At 42.4% G+C, this 13,911-nt stretch overlaps 1 protein-coding gene across 1 annotated transcript; it reads right to left on the bottom strand.

The window, feature by feature from the left end:
* Positions 1-49: 49 nt before the first annotated feature.
* NMB (neuromedin B) lies at positions 50-4,946 on the bottom strand. Its single transcript, XM_036734349.1, has 3 exons — positions 4,781-4,946; positions 3,216-3,388; positions 50-85 (listed from the first exon to the last, which is right to left on the bottom strand). Exons 1-3 carry the CDS (start codon positions 4,944-4,946, stop codon positions 50-52), a joined length of 375 nt encoding a protein of 124 aa, XP_036590244.1.
* Positions 4,947-13,911: the final 8,965 nt, after the last annotated feature.

Below are 13,911 nucleotides of genomic sequence, written 5' to 3' on the forward strand. Positions count from 1 at the left end.
GACAGCTGCATGGTCTGTACAGTCCAAACCATAGCTTCTGGTGACTTGACTACTTCTCCAGCTGCTGAACCACCATCCGTAGGTCCTAGAGAGGGGAAAATGATATCAAGAATTGTGCCTGGAGCACTCTACCAGCCCCACTTATCAGTCATCAGGAGGGGACCAGGATGGATAAACAACTCTGTAGGGGAGAATTGTGTCCCTCAAACTAAAGAGGCTCAGGCAGAGGTAGGAAACCTTTGGCTTCCAGGCCACATGTGGCTCTCTAGGTCCTCAAGTGTGGCCCTTTGACTGAGTCTATGTTTTACAGAACAAATCCTTTTATTAAGGGGATTTGTTCTATGAAGTTTGGATTTGGTCAAAGGGCCACACCTGAGGACCTAGAGGGCCACATGTAGCCTGGAGGCTGCAGGTTCCCCACCCCTAGGCTAGAGTCTTGAAAGGAGACACAGGAAAGAGATGGGACCACTTTGCTGGGAACTTTTTTCTTGAAGCCCTCCTGAGTTTTATCCAGAATTCTCACTTCTACAGTCCCAAGAGGAATTGAGTGATGTGTTTCTCTCCTTGCTCTTATTTGCGAAGTGGGCAAAAGGAATGATTAAGAAGAATAGACAACTAATCTCTATTCAGTCTTCTATAGAGGGATGGACCTAGGCTGTAGAAAGTCTGTGGACCATTCATGCCATAGACCATGGCATTCAGTATAATAACATCACCCTGCATATCCAAACTAACCCAAGCCTCACTTCCCAACACTTCCTTCCCCTCACTCCCCAGTAAGGCGTTGTGGGGAGAGAGAGAGAGAGAGAGAGAGAGAGAGAGAGAGAGAGAGAGAGAGAGAGAGAGTTAGTATCCCAAGCATAAAATCTCAAGGAGCACAGGGCCAGTATAGACATTGCTGGTGTAAGGAGGACATTGGGTAGGCTTGAGAATTTCATGTACAATCAAAGGTTCCAATTGTGCCTTTGCCACTAATTCATTGTGTGATCTCAAGCAAGTCACCTAAACATCCTGAGCCTCAGTTTCCTCATCTGTAAAATCTAGGGATTGGAATAGATGATCCCTATAGCTCTTTCTAGTTATAGCAGCCTACGATTTGATGATCTATGGAAGGTGGAGGCAATGTCTAATTCACATTTATATTCCTCACAATGTCTAGTACCTTACATAGTAGCATAGTACCTTACACATAGTAGGTCCTCAATAATTAATTGTAGATTTGAAAGGAAATTGAATATGTTCCAAAGAACATAAGCTGTTTGAGGGGAAAGGCTGGTTAATTCTATCATTGTATCCTCAGCACCCAGCACCTAGTAAAATACTTGATAAATGCTTGTTGAGTTGAATTTATAAATTACTTTTATTGATGAATGGAAATATTGGAGTGATTACTCAAAAAAGTATTGATATTTGGTTTTAGAATTAATGTTCTAGGATTATTTTAGAATTTTAATTTAGATTATTTCAATTTATTTAATTACTTAATTTAGAATTTTAGAATTAATTTTTGGTAGCAAAAGAAGAAGCAAATGTAATCTTCCCAATTATACCTTATGCAGGCCAATATTAAAATTGGTTATATGTTACAGGCTTAAGCAGCATTAGATATTGCCTCTAGCTTTCACAGTAGGTAACAGGTTTTCTAAAACAACAGATACAATTTTAGAAAGGCAAAGTGATGTAATAGGAAGATCACCGGATTTGCAATCAGAGGACCTAGGTCACCCCACTCAGCTTGTTTCCTCCTCTCCAAAATGAGAATAACAATATTTGAACTACCTACCTCAGAGAGTTGTCCTAAGGCTCAAATAATAATAGTTCATATGTATATAGGGTGTCCCAAAAGTCTTAGTGCAGTTTAAAGTTATTAAAGCTCAAAACTTCCCTAGGCTATTAAAGCTTAAATGGTAATAAAACAACACTAAGACTTTTGGGACACCCTGCATGCCATTTTAAGGTTAGCATGGTGCTTTACATATATGACCTCCTTTGGTTCTTACAGCAATCCTGCTATTATCACCATTTTACAGATGAGGAAACCAAGGCTCAGAGAGATTAAATGATTTCACCAGGGTCACACAGATAATGAGTATCTGAGTTAGGATTCAAACTCAGTTCATCCTGATTCCAAGTCCAGGGCTCTGCTAACATTTATAAAGTGCTCTGTAAATCGTGACATGTCATAGTAACATGAGTTATTAATATTAGTGGTAGAATGTTGGGCAAAAAATGAGAATGCCAGGATTTAGGTTCTAGCTCCACCACTTACTAACCTTTTCAAGCCACAGGTTCCTCATCTGGAAAATGGGAATAAATAATACTTGTGCCATCTACTTCCCAGAGTTGTCGAGATGGAGTGGGAATGGGAAACAATCATTTATTAAGAACCAAGCATTGTGCCAAGTGCCAAGCTCTGTGCTAAGCATTGTACAAACATTATGTCATTTGATCTCCACAACAACCCTCGGAGGTAGATGCTATAATTATCCCCATTTTCAGCTGAAGAGACTGAAACAGAGATTACAGTCACATCTAGATTTGAACTCAGGTCTTCCTAACTCTAGACCCAGTGCCCTATCCATTGTGTTACCTAGCTGCCTCTAAACAAAGAAGTAATGTCCGTGTAGTGGTTAAGTGCTGCATAGATGTGAGGTATTCTCAAATAGTAGCTACGGGTAGATTGGAATGGGGTGGGGAAGGCTAAAGAGCATAGCCCTGGCATAGGCTCAAGGGTGGGAGATATTGGGCAAGGACAGACCGAGCTCCCCATTGCGATCTCCAAGTGCTTTGCTGCTGATGCCTATCTTTTATATCTTTTTGCCCTGCCTTAGCAGCAGCATCCCTACTAGGGTGCTCAGCTCACCCTGAGAGGGCAATAAATATTAAATGACTTTCCTTCCCGTGAGCTAGATTCTCACAGTGAGCCCAGAGTAACTGAAGTATGGGAAGGGAAAGAGATGACTATGTTTACAGCAATGAACTCATCACAGCAAAGCCTCCAGCTCTGGGAGCCTGAGGATGGAGTTAACCAAGGGTTGGGGTGACTGAGACCTTACATCAGGGAGCACTTTCATCCCTCCTTCCCTGGTTCAGGAAAGACACCCAGGAATATAGGTCTGAGTCTTCCATGTCCTCACGAGATATTTGCCCTCCTCCCTGACCACGCTTCTCCTCTGTCCCTTAGGGCTGTGAGCAGGGTGGTAGGGATAAATCACCTGGGCACTCACTGTGGGAATCCCTCGCCTCATGCCCAGGGATTTCTTCAGCCAGAGGATCCTAACCAACTCATGACTCAGCCGATCTTTCATTTCCTCCAGGGTGATGCGGGAGGCTCTCCCAGGAGATGAGAGGGCTAGGGGCTCCACACTCTTCTTGCCCATGAAGTGGCCTGGAAATGAGATGATAGAGATCATGGAGAGAGGTCAAGGGATTCAAGGGAGCGAGTTGGGAAAGGGAAAATGAGAGCAGTGACCTGAGGCAAGGTGGTTTTGGGGAAGAAATGCTGACCTGAGGATCAGAAGATCTCAGTTCCTCAGCTAACCTTTCAAACTTCTCAGTGGTTTTGCTTTCTTGACTATAAAATGGACTAATTGAGTTCTAAGATCCCTCAGAGCTCTGAGATGCTATGATTTCCACCCTCTCACCCCTACATATACATATCTCTATAGCCTCATTCCCTCCCACCCCTGCTTTTCAGCACCCGGGGGATGAATGACCAAAGGATCATAGGATGTAAAAGTAAAGTGCCTTTAGAGGTCATCTAGTCTAACCCCCTCATTTTACAGAAGAAAAACAAAACGCAAAAACTTCTGAGTTCCAGAGAGGTTAAGAGACTGACCTAAGGTCATGCAGGTGAGCAGGCAGCAGAGTTGGGTTTCCAATGGCTGTCCTCTAACTCCAAGCCTGGTGAGTGCTCTTTCTACTATACGGCAAGATACCCCAAGAAACCTCAGCCAATTCTTCATGCCCTCCACCTCCTCACAGTGTATAGGGGAATGGGAATGTATTTGCTAATCTCTCCCTAAATCTGTACACACTTGATTTGTGTATGCAAGTGGCTCTGGGTATTAAAGCTAGATGGGGGAAAGGATAGAGGTCCAAGCTATATTTCTTTTCTGTCTATTCAGGGCCTGGGGAGAAGAGAAACTGATGAATAAGATACTGAAGGATAAGAAAGGGATAGGCAGATGGAACCAAGCATCAAGGAACTGGTCCTTCCTTGCAAGCTGTGTCTTCTGGGGCAAGTCATTCAAGCTGCGTCCTAGTTTCTTCCCCTATGTAATGGTAGTGACCGGGAGTCACAGGAACTGGGTTTGAATCAATCCCCAGTCCAGCAAGTCATTTACGCTCTGTGAGTCTGTTTTCTCATCTGTAAAATGAAAGGTTGAACCAGATGACCTCTAAGGTTCCTTCCAGCTCCGAATCGATGATCCCATGATCCTCTTCCTGGGGATATTATAAAGATCAAATGAAAGAACAGATTTGAAGGCATTTATGAGTGAGCCAGAATTATTATTGAAGTGGAGAAAAGAGGGAGCAGAAAGGGAAGACAAAAATGGGTGCTCTGAGAGCAAATAGCAGAGGGACAGATGAAGGGAAGAAGGAGGAAAACTAGCAAAGGGAGGAGGGGAAAGAGAGACTCGTAGAGAGAAAATGGGAAGAGGGGTCAATGGGAAGGGGAAGACAGGGAATTATCATTTGGAGGTTCACAGAGCCTTCACCCCTGCCCCACCTACAAAACTGACACCCCAGATTATCTCCTCAAACCCAATGGGTGTACCTGTGGCCCAGAGGTTGCCTCTGGGGTGGATTTTGATCTTGGCTGCTTTATTCCGATGTTCCGCAAAGTCCAGGCTGAGTGTGGAAGTGCTGGAGAGGAAAGCAAGGAACACCAGGCAACTCAGGAGCCGAGGGCGCAGGGGTCGACGGGTCAGCTCAGAGGTCATGCTTGGCTTGGACCCAAATCCCACCATATACCACTTGTAGGACTTGTCCCTGTCTAGTTGCTTCCCCAGCTCCCTCTCTTGCTCTGGGATTTTTCTCCAGCTCCCCTCCCTGCTTCCCTCAGCTCCCTTTAAGTCCCCTGGCCCTGGGGGTGGAGTCTTCCCTATGAATAATGCACAGATCTCTATCTACACTCTCACAGCCTCTGCAGTTCTTCTAGGCATCTGCGTTAACCTGTCCCTGACTAAGCAGCTCTGTCTGAATGAAAGGCAGTGAGAAGCAAAGCTGACTGATGGCTCTGGAGTCAAGAAGTCCTGGATTCAAATCCACACTCTCATAGCTGTGAGAAACCTAGTCCAAGTTGCTTTACTTCCCTGCGATTCCCTGTCTTTAGCTGTGAAGAGAATCAATAGATCAACAGAATTCAGGGGTTCTTAATCTGGGGTCTGTGAGGCTATAAAGAGAGTTTGTATGTATGTGAGTGTGTTGGGAATATGTGGAAATCACAACATCTCAGAGCTCCAAGGGATCTTAGGACTTAATTCTACGTAGAATGTATATTTAATAACTGTGTTTCCATTAAACTGTATTTAATATGGTGCATTTTATTTTATGCATTTAAAAACATGATCTGAGAGGGGAACCATAGGTTTCATCAGACTACTCTATCAGACTGTGGTCCACCCCACAAACATCTTGCACTAGAGGATGCCTAAGGTCCATTTTTATTTGTGATCCTGTGACACCCCCACGCCCACCCCAGGAAGTCTGATGTCTCTTGAGACTGCAAGGGGATCACAAGGTCCTCTCTGCTTCAGGAATCTCAGGCTCATTAACACAGTGGTTTGAATAGGAGACACTTAATAAGTGCTTATTAATTGATTGACGCCCAGTAGTAAAACTCCCTCTCTTTCCCTAATCTCCAGGCTGTTTCCTGAGATGGACAAGCTCATTCATTCAACAAATATTTCCAGATTTCCTAGACACTGTTAGGGTGTCTGGCCTCAAAGAATTTCCAATCTAGTTGAGGAGACGATATTTGTACAAATAATGATAATCCAAGGTAGGATATGGTAGCCACAAGAAAAGTGAAAAAAGTCCTATCGAGCGTTAAAGGAGGGAGAGACTATGTCTAGTTGGGAGGTGATCATGGAATGAAGAAATTTCTCTTCAATAATTTTTATCATAGACTTAGATGAAGATGACATATTTGATTATTAAATGACATCATGTATGTGAAGTAGTTTTGTAAATTTTAAAGCACCATATCAATATCAGCTGTTTGTTTTAAGCTATTTAAGTTTGCAAATTACCAGGTGAAATTAATGGCAGAAATACAGGATGGGGAAGACATGACTATGCAGCAGTTCATGGGAAAAGATCTAGGAGTTTTATTTGGCTCTAAGTTCAATGTGAGTTAAAAGTGTGACGCGAAAAAATTTTAAAAAGAATATTAAAATCGTTTTTATGTGTAATTGGGGAAAATAATAAATTTTTAAAAAGTGAAATGTGAAAAAAAATTTTTTAAGTGTGATGTGACAAACAAGAGAAGCTAACACAGTCTTAGGCCCAATTAAAGTAAACCTAGCATCTTCATTAAAGCAGACTATGATCTGCTATATTCTTTCCAGTCAGACAACACTTGAAGTATGGAGTTCAGTTCTAAGTGCCTCATTGAGAAACTAGAGTAGATTCAAAGGAAGGTAATCAGGATTGGCAAATGGGAAGAGGAACAGAGGAAGGGAACAAACATTTATTAAGCACCTACTATATGTACTATGCTAAGCGCTTTACATATATCTCATTTGGTAAGCAGTCCCAAGAACATGGCATACCTAAATCAGTTGAAGGAAGTAAAGTTTAGCCTGGAGAAGAGATGATTTGGGGGGCAGAGTCAGGTTTTGGGATTTCACTAAGTATAGGAAATTCCTAGTAAAGAAACTTCCTCTAACAATGTAAAATCTGCAAATGTTTTTTGACTAGCAATCTTAGAGAGTTGACTGGGCCCTAAGAAGTTAAATGACTTGGCCAGGATCACACAGCCAGTATATGTCAAGAGATGGGAGTTAAACTCTGATCTTCTTAGCTCTGAGATTGTCTTTCTATCCATTACAGCAAAGGTGTCAAATAGACAACACTCCTGAGTATAGCTAAACCAGATTAAAATGTAATTGGGAACTATTTAACAAAATAAATTAAAATACAATAAAACAGATAATATTACATTTTAAAACAGTCAATATTCCGCCTGCAGGGATCTTTCTGTACAGATTAATGCCCCCTATTTCTATTTCAGTTGCATAGCACAGCATCAGCCAGCCAAGTAGGGTGTGGGTAGGAGGGCAAGTTAGCAGCTTTCAAATAGGACCAGACTCAATTCAGGATGGCTCCATTGATCAGAATTAGAACCAATGGGTGTAAATTACAGGAAGCCAAGCTTCCCCTCCAGGCAAGCAAGATCTTCTTAATGCTTAGAGCTGTCAAAAAATGTCATGAGTTGCCTCAAGAAGTTGTGAGTTCTCTGTCTTAGAAAGGGTCTGAAAGGAATCTGGATGACTCCTTACTCTCGGGGATACTGTAGAGGGGATTTGTGCACTGAATAGGAACATGTACTATGATCTCTAAGGTTCTTTTCAACACTAATATTATTATATTAATTTTAGTGGCATTTGGTGGGCCTGGGAGTTGTAGGGAAGTAGGGAGAAGGGAAGGACGTTATAAATGGAGGAGATGTCACAAGAAAACTGAATTTCTTTGTTATAAGGGAGGGTTCAAATGGGGGAGGGAGAGAGGGAATATATATTGGGAAAGGACTGTAAAAACAAAAGTCATAAATAAAATTTATTTTAGGAAAGAAAAGAAAAGGTACTGAAGTGGGAGAGTGTGGAATATTTGCATGAAACGATTACTAGTCTAATTTAGCTGGTACAAAGGGTGTTTGTACGGCAACAGTAGGAGATAAATCAAGAAAGACAGGCTGAAGACAGAGCATGGGGGTCCTTGGGTACAAGGCTATCACATTCAGTGAATTTTATTCTGTAAACAGTGAGAAGCCACTGAAGGCTTTTGATCAGAAGAGTGATATGGGCAGATGAATACTGGTCACAATACTAAGAAGGATTATTGAGTGAAACCCGAAGCAGAGAGATTGGCTGAGAGGTTATTGCGACTATCTAGGCATAAGGTAAGCAGCACCTAAATTAGGGTGAAGGCAATGGAAATAAAAAGTCTTTTTTATGGAAGCTGATCCCAAGTATCTGGTGGGTGGGAAGGAGGAAGCTATTCCTAATTAACTCTAACCTTGGACGCTCATTCCATCCTTTCCATAGTTATTCTTTGGAATGAACTAGCCAGTAATTAAAATGATCTCTTGGAGGTACTGAGGTCACCAAGAGACAAAGGAAAGGAACAAACAGGCATATTGCCACTCTGGCCTTGACCTCTATACTTACCAGCAAAGTGCCAATAATTTCGAATTACTCATTTTGGCCAAAAACATGTGGAATCACCATAGGATCTAGAGGAATTCTTCAAAATGGACCAGAAATTCAATTCATTTCAACAAATATATTTAAATATCTTTTATGTGCAAGACTTTACTCTAGGCACGGGGAGTAGAAAGATGAAATAACAACAATCGTACCTTCAAAGAATTTACAGTCTGATAGAGGCATACAAAATATACACAGAATGTGTACAAAACGTACACAGACAAGTGTAACAGAAGGTGGGGAAGCCAAAGTGCAATAAGAAGATCTGAGGAAGGAGAGAAGATTTTCAGCTGGGAGTAGTTGGTCAGTCAGTAAATAAGCACTTATTAACTCCATTGGGCATACAAAGAAAGGCAAAATACAGGCCCTGATCTCCAGGACTTCGAAGTCTAATGGGGAGGCAACCTATAAACAAGTTATAGACAGAAAAATGGGAGATAATAGACAGAGGGCAGGCTCTAGCATGAAGGGGGACCAGGAAAGGCTTGTTGTAGAAGATCTGGCTTTAGCTGGGATTTGAAGGAAGCTAGGGAAGCCAGGAGATGGGAATGAGGAGGGAGAGAATTCCAGGCATGGGGGACAGCCAGTGAAAATGCCTGGAGCTGGGAGACTGAGAGTCTTGATTGAGGGACAGCAAGGAGACCAGTACATTGGATTGCAGAGTACATACAGGGGATTAAGGTATCAGACAACTGGAAAGGTAAGAAGGGGCCAAGTCATGAAGGGCTTTCAATGTCAAACAAAGGATTTTATATTTTATCATGTAGGTGATAGGGAGCCATTGCAGTTTTTTGAGGGAGAGGAACGGTGACATGGTCAGAATTGAACTTTAGGAAAATCACTTTGGCAGTTGAGTGGAGGATGGACTTGCAGTGGAGAGAGACTTGAGGCAGGGAGAACAACCAGTGGGTTATTAGGATAGTTAAGGCATGAGATGATGAGAGCTTATACCAGGATGGTGACAGTATTAGAGGAGAAATGAGGGCAAAAATGAGAGATACCATTTTTTGTTTATTTGTTTCTCTTTTAATTAAAAATTTTAAGTTAATTTACTTATTTTTAGTTTTCAGCATTCACTTGCTTAAGTTTTAAGTTTTCTCCCTCTCCCTTCCCTCCTCCTTCCCCAAGACAGCATGCAATCTGATATAGGCTCTACATACATATTCCTATTAAACATATTTTCACATTAGCCATATTGTATAGAAGAATTAGAACCAATGGAAGGCACCACAAGAAAGAAAAAAAAACAAACAGAAAAAAAGAAAGTAGTCTGCTTCGCTCCGTATTCAGACTCCATAGTTCCTTCTCTGGACGTGGATGGCATTTTCCATCATGAGTCCTTTGGAATTGTTTTAGGTCCTTGTATTGCTGAGAAGGGCTAAGTCTATTAAAGTTAGTCATCGCATACCTTTGCTGTTACTGTGTGCAATATTTTCCTGGTTCTGCTCACTTCACTCAGCATCAGTTCATATAAGTCTTTCCAGGTTTCTCTGAAGTCCACTTATTCATCATTTCTTAAAGCACGATAATATTCCATTACATTCATATACCACAACTTGTTCAGCCATTCCCCAATTGATGGGCACCCCCTCAATTTCCAGTTCCTGGCCACCACAAAAAGAGCTGCTATAAATATTTTTGTACATGTGGGGCCTTTTCCCATTTTTATGATCTCTTTGGGATACAGCCCTAGAAGTGGTATTGATGGGTCAAAGGGTATGCACAAAAAATGACAGATATTATGAAGGTAGAAATGACAGGACTTGGCAACAGTTTGGACACAATTGGGGGTGGGGTTGTTGTCGTTTATCCTATGTTCTCAAAAGAGGACCATGACATCAGGGAGGTGATGCTTTGACATGCAGGTGAATTGGATTTAAGTAAGGAAGGACTACGCAAAGTCACCAGCCTCACTTTCTCCTCTGGAGACATCTGGGTCCAGTGGCCAGATATAGATCAGGACGACTAGAAATGGCCCTGGATGCAGTGGGAGACCTTGATCTTTTTAAGCTAAGGTCTTAAACAGGTCTTGGTTTGACTGAAGCAATGCCCATTCAATGGGAGAGTAAGAATAAAGAGTTGAGGATGATATCTAGTTTGGGAGTCTGGATGATGGGAAAGATTGTGGTACTCTCAACAGTAATAGGGAAATTAAGAAGAGGATAGGGCTTGAAGAGAAAGATGAGTTCACTTTTTAAACAAGTTGAGTTTAAGATGTATAGAGGACATCCATTTTATTTGTTTTTCTTTTTTTGAGGGGAGAAGGCAGGGCAATTGGGGTTAAGTGACTTGCCCAAGGTCACACAGCTAGTAAGTATGCCAAGCATCTGAGGCTGAATTTGAACTCAGGTCCTCCTGACTCCAGGGCCGGTGCTCTACTCACTGTGCCACCTAGCTACCCCAAGGACAACCATTTTAAGATATCCAATAGGCAGTTGGAGATTTGAGTCAGCAGAGAAGTTAGGGCTGGCTGAGTAGATTTGAGAATCATGAGCATAGTGGAAGCTAAGATCACCAAGCAAAATAGGAAGAAGGGAAAAGGGCCTAGGATAGCGCCCTATGGGATCCCCACAGTTAGTGGGTATGACTTAGACAAAGATCCCACAAAAGAGACTGAGAAGGAAAAGTTAGATGGGTAGGAGGGGAACCAGGAGAGAGTTGTTGTGTCATGCAAACCTAGAGAGAAGAGGGTATCAAGGAGAAGGTGATCAGTGGTGTAAAAGGCTGCAGAGAGAGCAAGGCATGAGGATGAAGAAAAGACTATTAGACTTGGCAATTAAAAGATCACGGGCAACTTAGAGAGAGCAGTTTGGGTGGAATGACAATGTTGGAAGCCAGGTTTCAGAGATTTAAAAAGAGAGTGAGAGGAATGGAAGCAGAGGTACCACTTGGAGACAGCCTTCTCAGAGGGTTCAGCCACAACAAGGAGGCGAGATATGGGATTTTAGCTAGCAGTGACAAATGAATTGAGTGAGTTTTTTCTTTTTTTTTTTCAAATTTTTAAAAAATTTTTATTCAGTATTTTATTTTCCCCAGTTACATATAAAAACGATTTTAATATTAATTTTTAAAACTTTGAGCTCCAAATTCTCTCTCTTCCTCCCTCCCTACAACCCCCCATTGAGAAGCCAAGCAATTTGATATAGGTTATACATGTGTAAGTCATGCAAAACACTTTCATAATAGTCATGTTGCAAAAGACTAACTATATTTCCCTCCATCCTAACCCTCTCCCTGTTTATTCTATTTTCTTCCTCGTTTCACCCCATCCTTCCTCAAAAGTGTTTTGCTTCTGACTACCCAATCAAGTGAGATTTTTGGGAATGGGGGAGACCAGGCCATGTCTGTGGGCAGTGGTGTATCAGATAGACTTCACAGAGGAAGTGGTCCTGGAGCTAGTAATCCTCGAAGAAAGCTCAGAGAGAGAAATGAAAATGTTAGGGATTATTGGTTTTAGAACTGGAAGACCCCTTTGAAGGGCCCTTAGAGATCAGCTAGTTCATGCCCCTCATTCTACAGGTGAAGAAACTGAGGCCCAGGGAGGTTAAGGTGACTTTCTGGAGGTGATACAAATAGTAAGTTAAAGATGGAGGATTTGACCCCAAATCCAGTACTCTTTCCACTAGCCCCCCACTACTTTGCCCTTTGCACCATACTTTGGATTCAAGCTATTTGGAGCACCTACTATGCCAGTGCTGACTTTCTACAGCACCTGGGGGCTTGTTTAAAAAGAGCTTTTCATACCTTGTTTCTTTCAAGCCTCACAACATCCTGCATACCGGCACTGTGTTGGGCCCCATGGGGGATTCAGATGTTTAAGGCATGAGCTACATCTGCCTTTCAAGGATTTACAATCTCATGGGGAATAAGTGACTCATATACACGGACGGGGAGAAAAGTCAAGACGACTGTCCTAGCCAGGGTCTAGCAAAGGCGGGCGGTTCTCCCTGATTTTGGCCTCAGTGAACTGTCTCTGGCTGATCTCCCAGCCTCCCGCAAGTTCTTCTCATTCCTCCCCCTCCTCCGCATTGACACCTCCTTGCTTTGCTGTCAGCCCCGCTGGGCAGATTTAGCTTCTTTTCTATCACCCTCCCTGTCGCAGTCCCTCGCTCTGCACACAGTATCTCTCCCATCCCCCAGCACCGAGTTTATCTCCTCCAGTCTCAGTCTCTATGACCATTAACCCTCTAGTGACAGGATGCTTCTCTTTGAACAGAGGGGGCTCCGAGGAAATGGGAAAGACGCACTGTGCAGAGCTGGGTGGCTCTTAACAATGTTGTCTGACCTCAACAATGTTGCTCTTTCCTACAGATGTTTCACTCTCTATTCCTTTCTCTCAGACTTCCTTGTGAGGCTACTCACACCAAGGGCAGTCGGGATATCAACTGAGTCTCAATTTCGGCATTGGCAAAATGAAGATAAATAGTCCCATGGGAAAATGGAACTTAGCACGCCTGAATGGAACTCGTCACTTTCTCCCCAAACCCACCTTTCTTCCAAACTTCTCTCTTTTTTTTTTGTTAGCCCCACTGTCCTCTCAGCCGCTTTAGGTTGGTATCTTTCCTGACTCTCACTTTCCAACAACTACAGTTATTTATACAAACAGACCTAGAGCTGGAAGGTCGACCTTGGAGGCAGACTTATCCAGACCCCTCACTTTACAAATGAGGAAACTGAGACCAACGGAAATGAAGGGACCGGTTCAAAGTCATACCGTTAGTGAGTATCAGAGGCAGGATTTAAACTTTGGTCCTCTGACTGCAAAACAAGTGTCCTTTACCCTGTACTGACCATATTGCCTCAAATCACCGCTGAGTCCTATTGATTGGACCTCCAAAGTGTCTCCCATATATCTCTTTCTCTCTCTTACACTGCTACTACCCTAGATTAGACCAGAATTACTTTTCACCTGGATTATTATAATAATTTCCTATTTTGTTTCGCTGCTTCCAAGCTCCTCTCTCCAATCCATTTTCACACCCCTGCTAAAACAACCTTCCTAAGGGATGATGGTCCAATGATTCCTGCTTAAAAACAGTCTGTAGCTCCCTATTGCCTCTAGGATAAAGTACTAGCATGTCTTCCCCTCCCCCACTCCTATTCTGGCTCCAACGTTCCTTTCTTATTTTATATTCTTCTTCTTCATACACTCCACATTCTACCAGGGGGGTGGTGGAGCCAGCTCAAACTGACTTGTGAGAACAGATTATTGAATTTTCACTGTTAACATTCGCACTTCAAAAATGGGCAAAGCTACAAATGAGAGCTTGATATATTGCTTTGTTAATTGTTGAGACATAAGAAAGAAATGGAGAAAATGTCCACAGTGTAGATTAAACTTAAGTATGTCTTACATATGTTGTTTGGTTTTGATTTTTTTTTTTTGAGACCTGGTTGTTAAACATTTATTAGCACACCACTGAACCTTGCCACAACTACTAGCTGTCCTTTCTCCTACCTCTCTATATATTCTCAG

This window comes from Trichosurus vulpecula, chromosome 8 (assembly GCF_011100635.1).
Source record: "Trichosurus vulpecula isolate mTriVul1 chromosome 8, mTriVul1.pri, whole genome shotgun sequence".
Taxonomy (NCBI): domain Eukaryota; kingdom Metazoa; phylum Chordata; class Mammalia; order Diprotodontia; family Phalangeridae; genus Trichosurus; species Trichosurus vulpecula.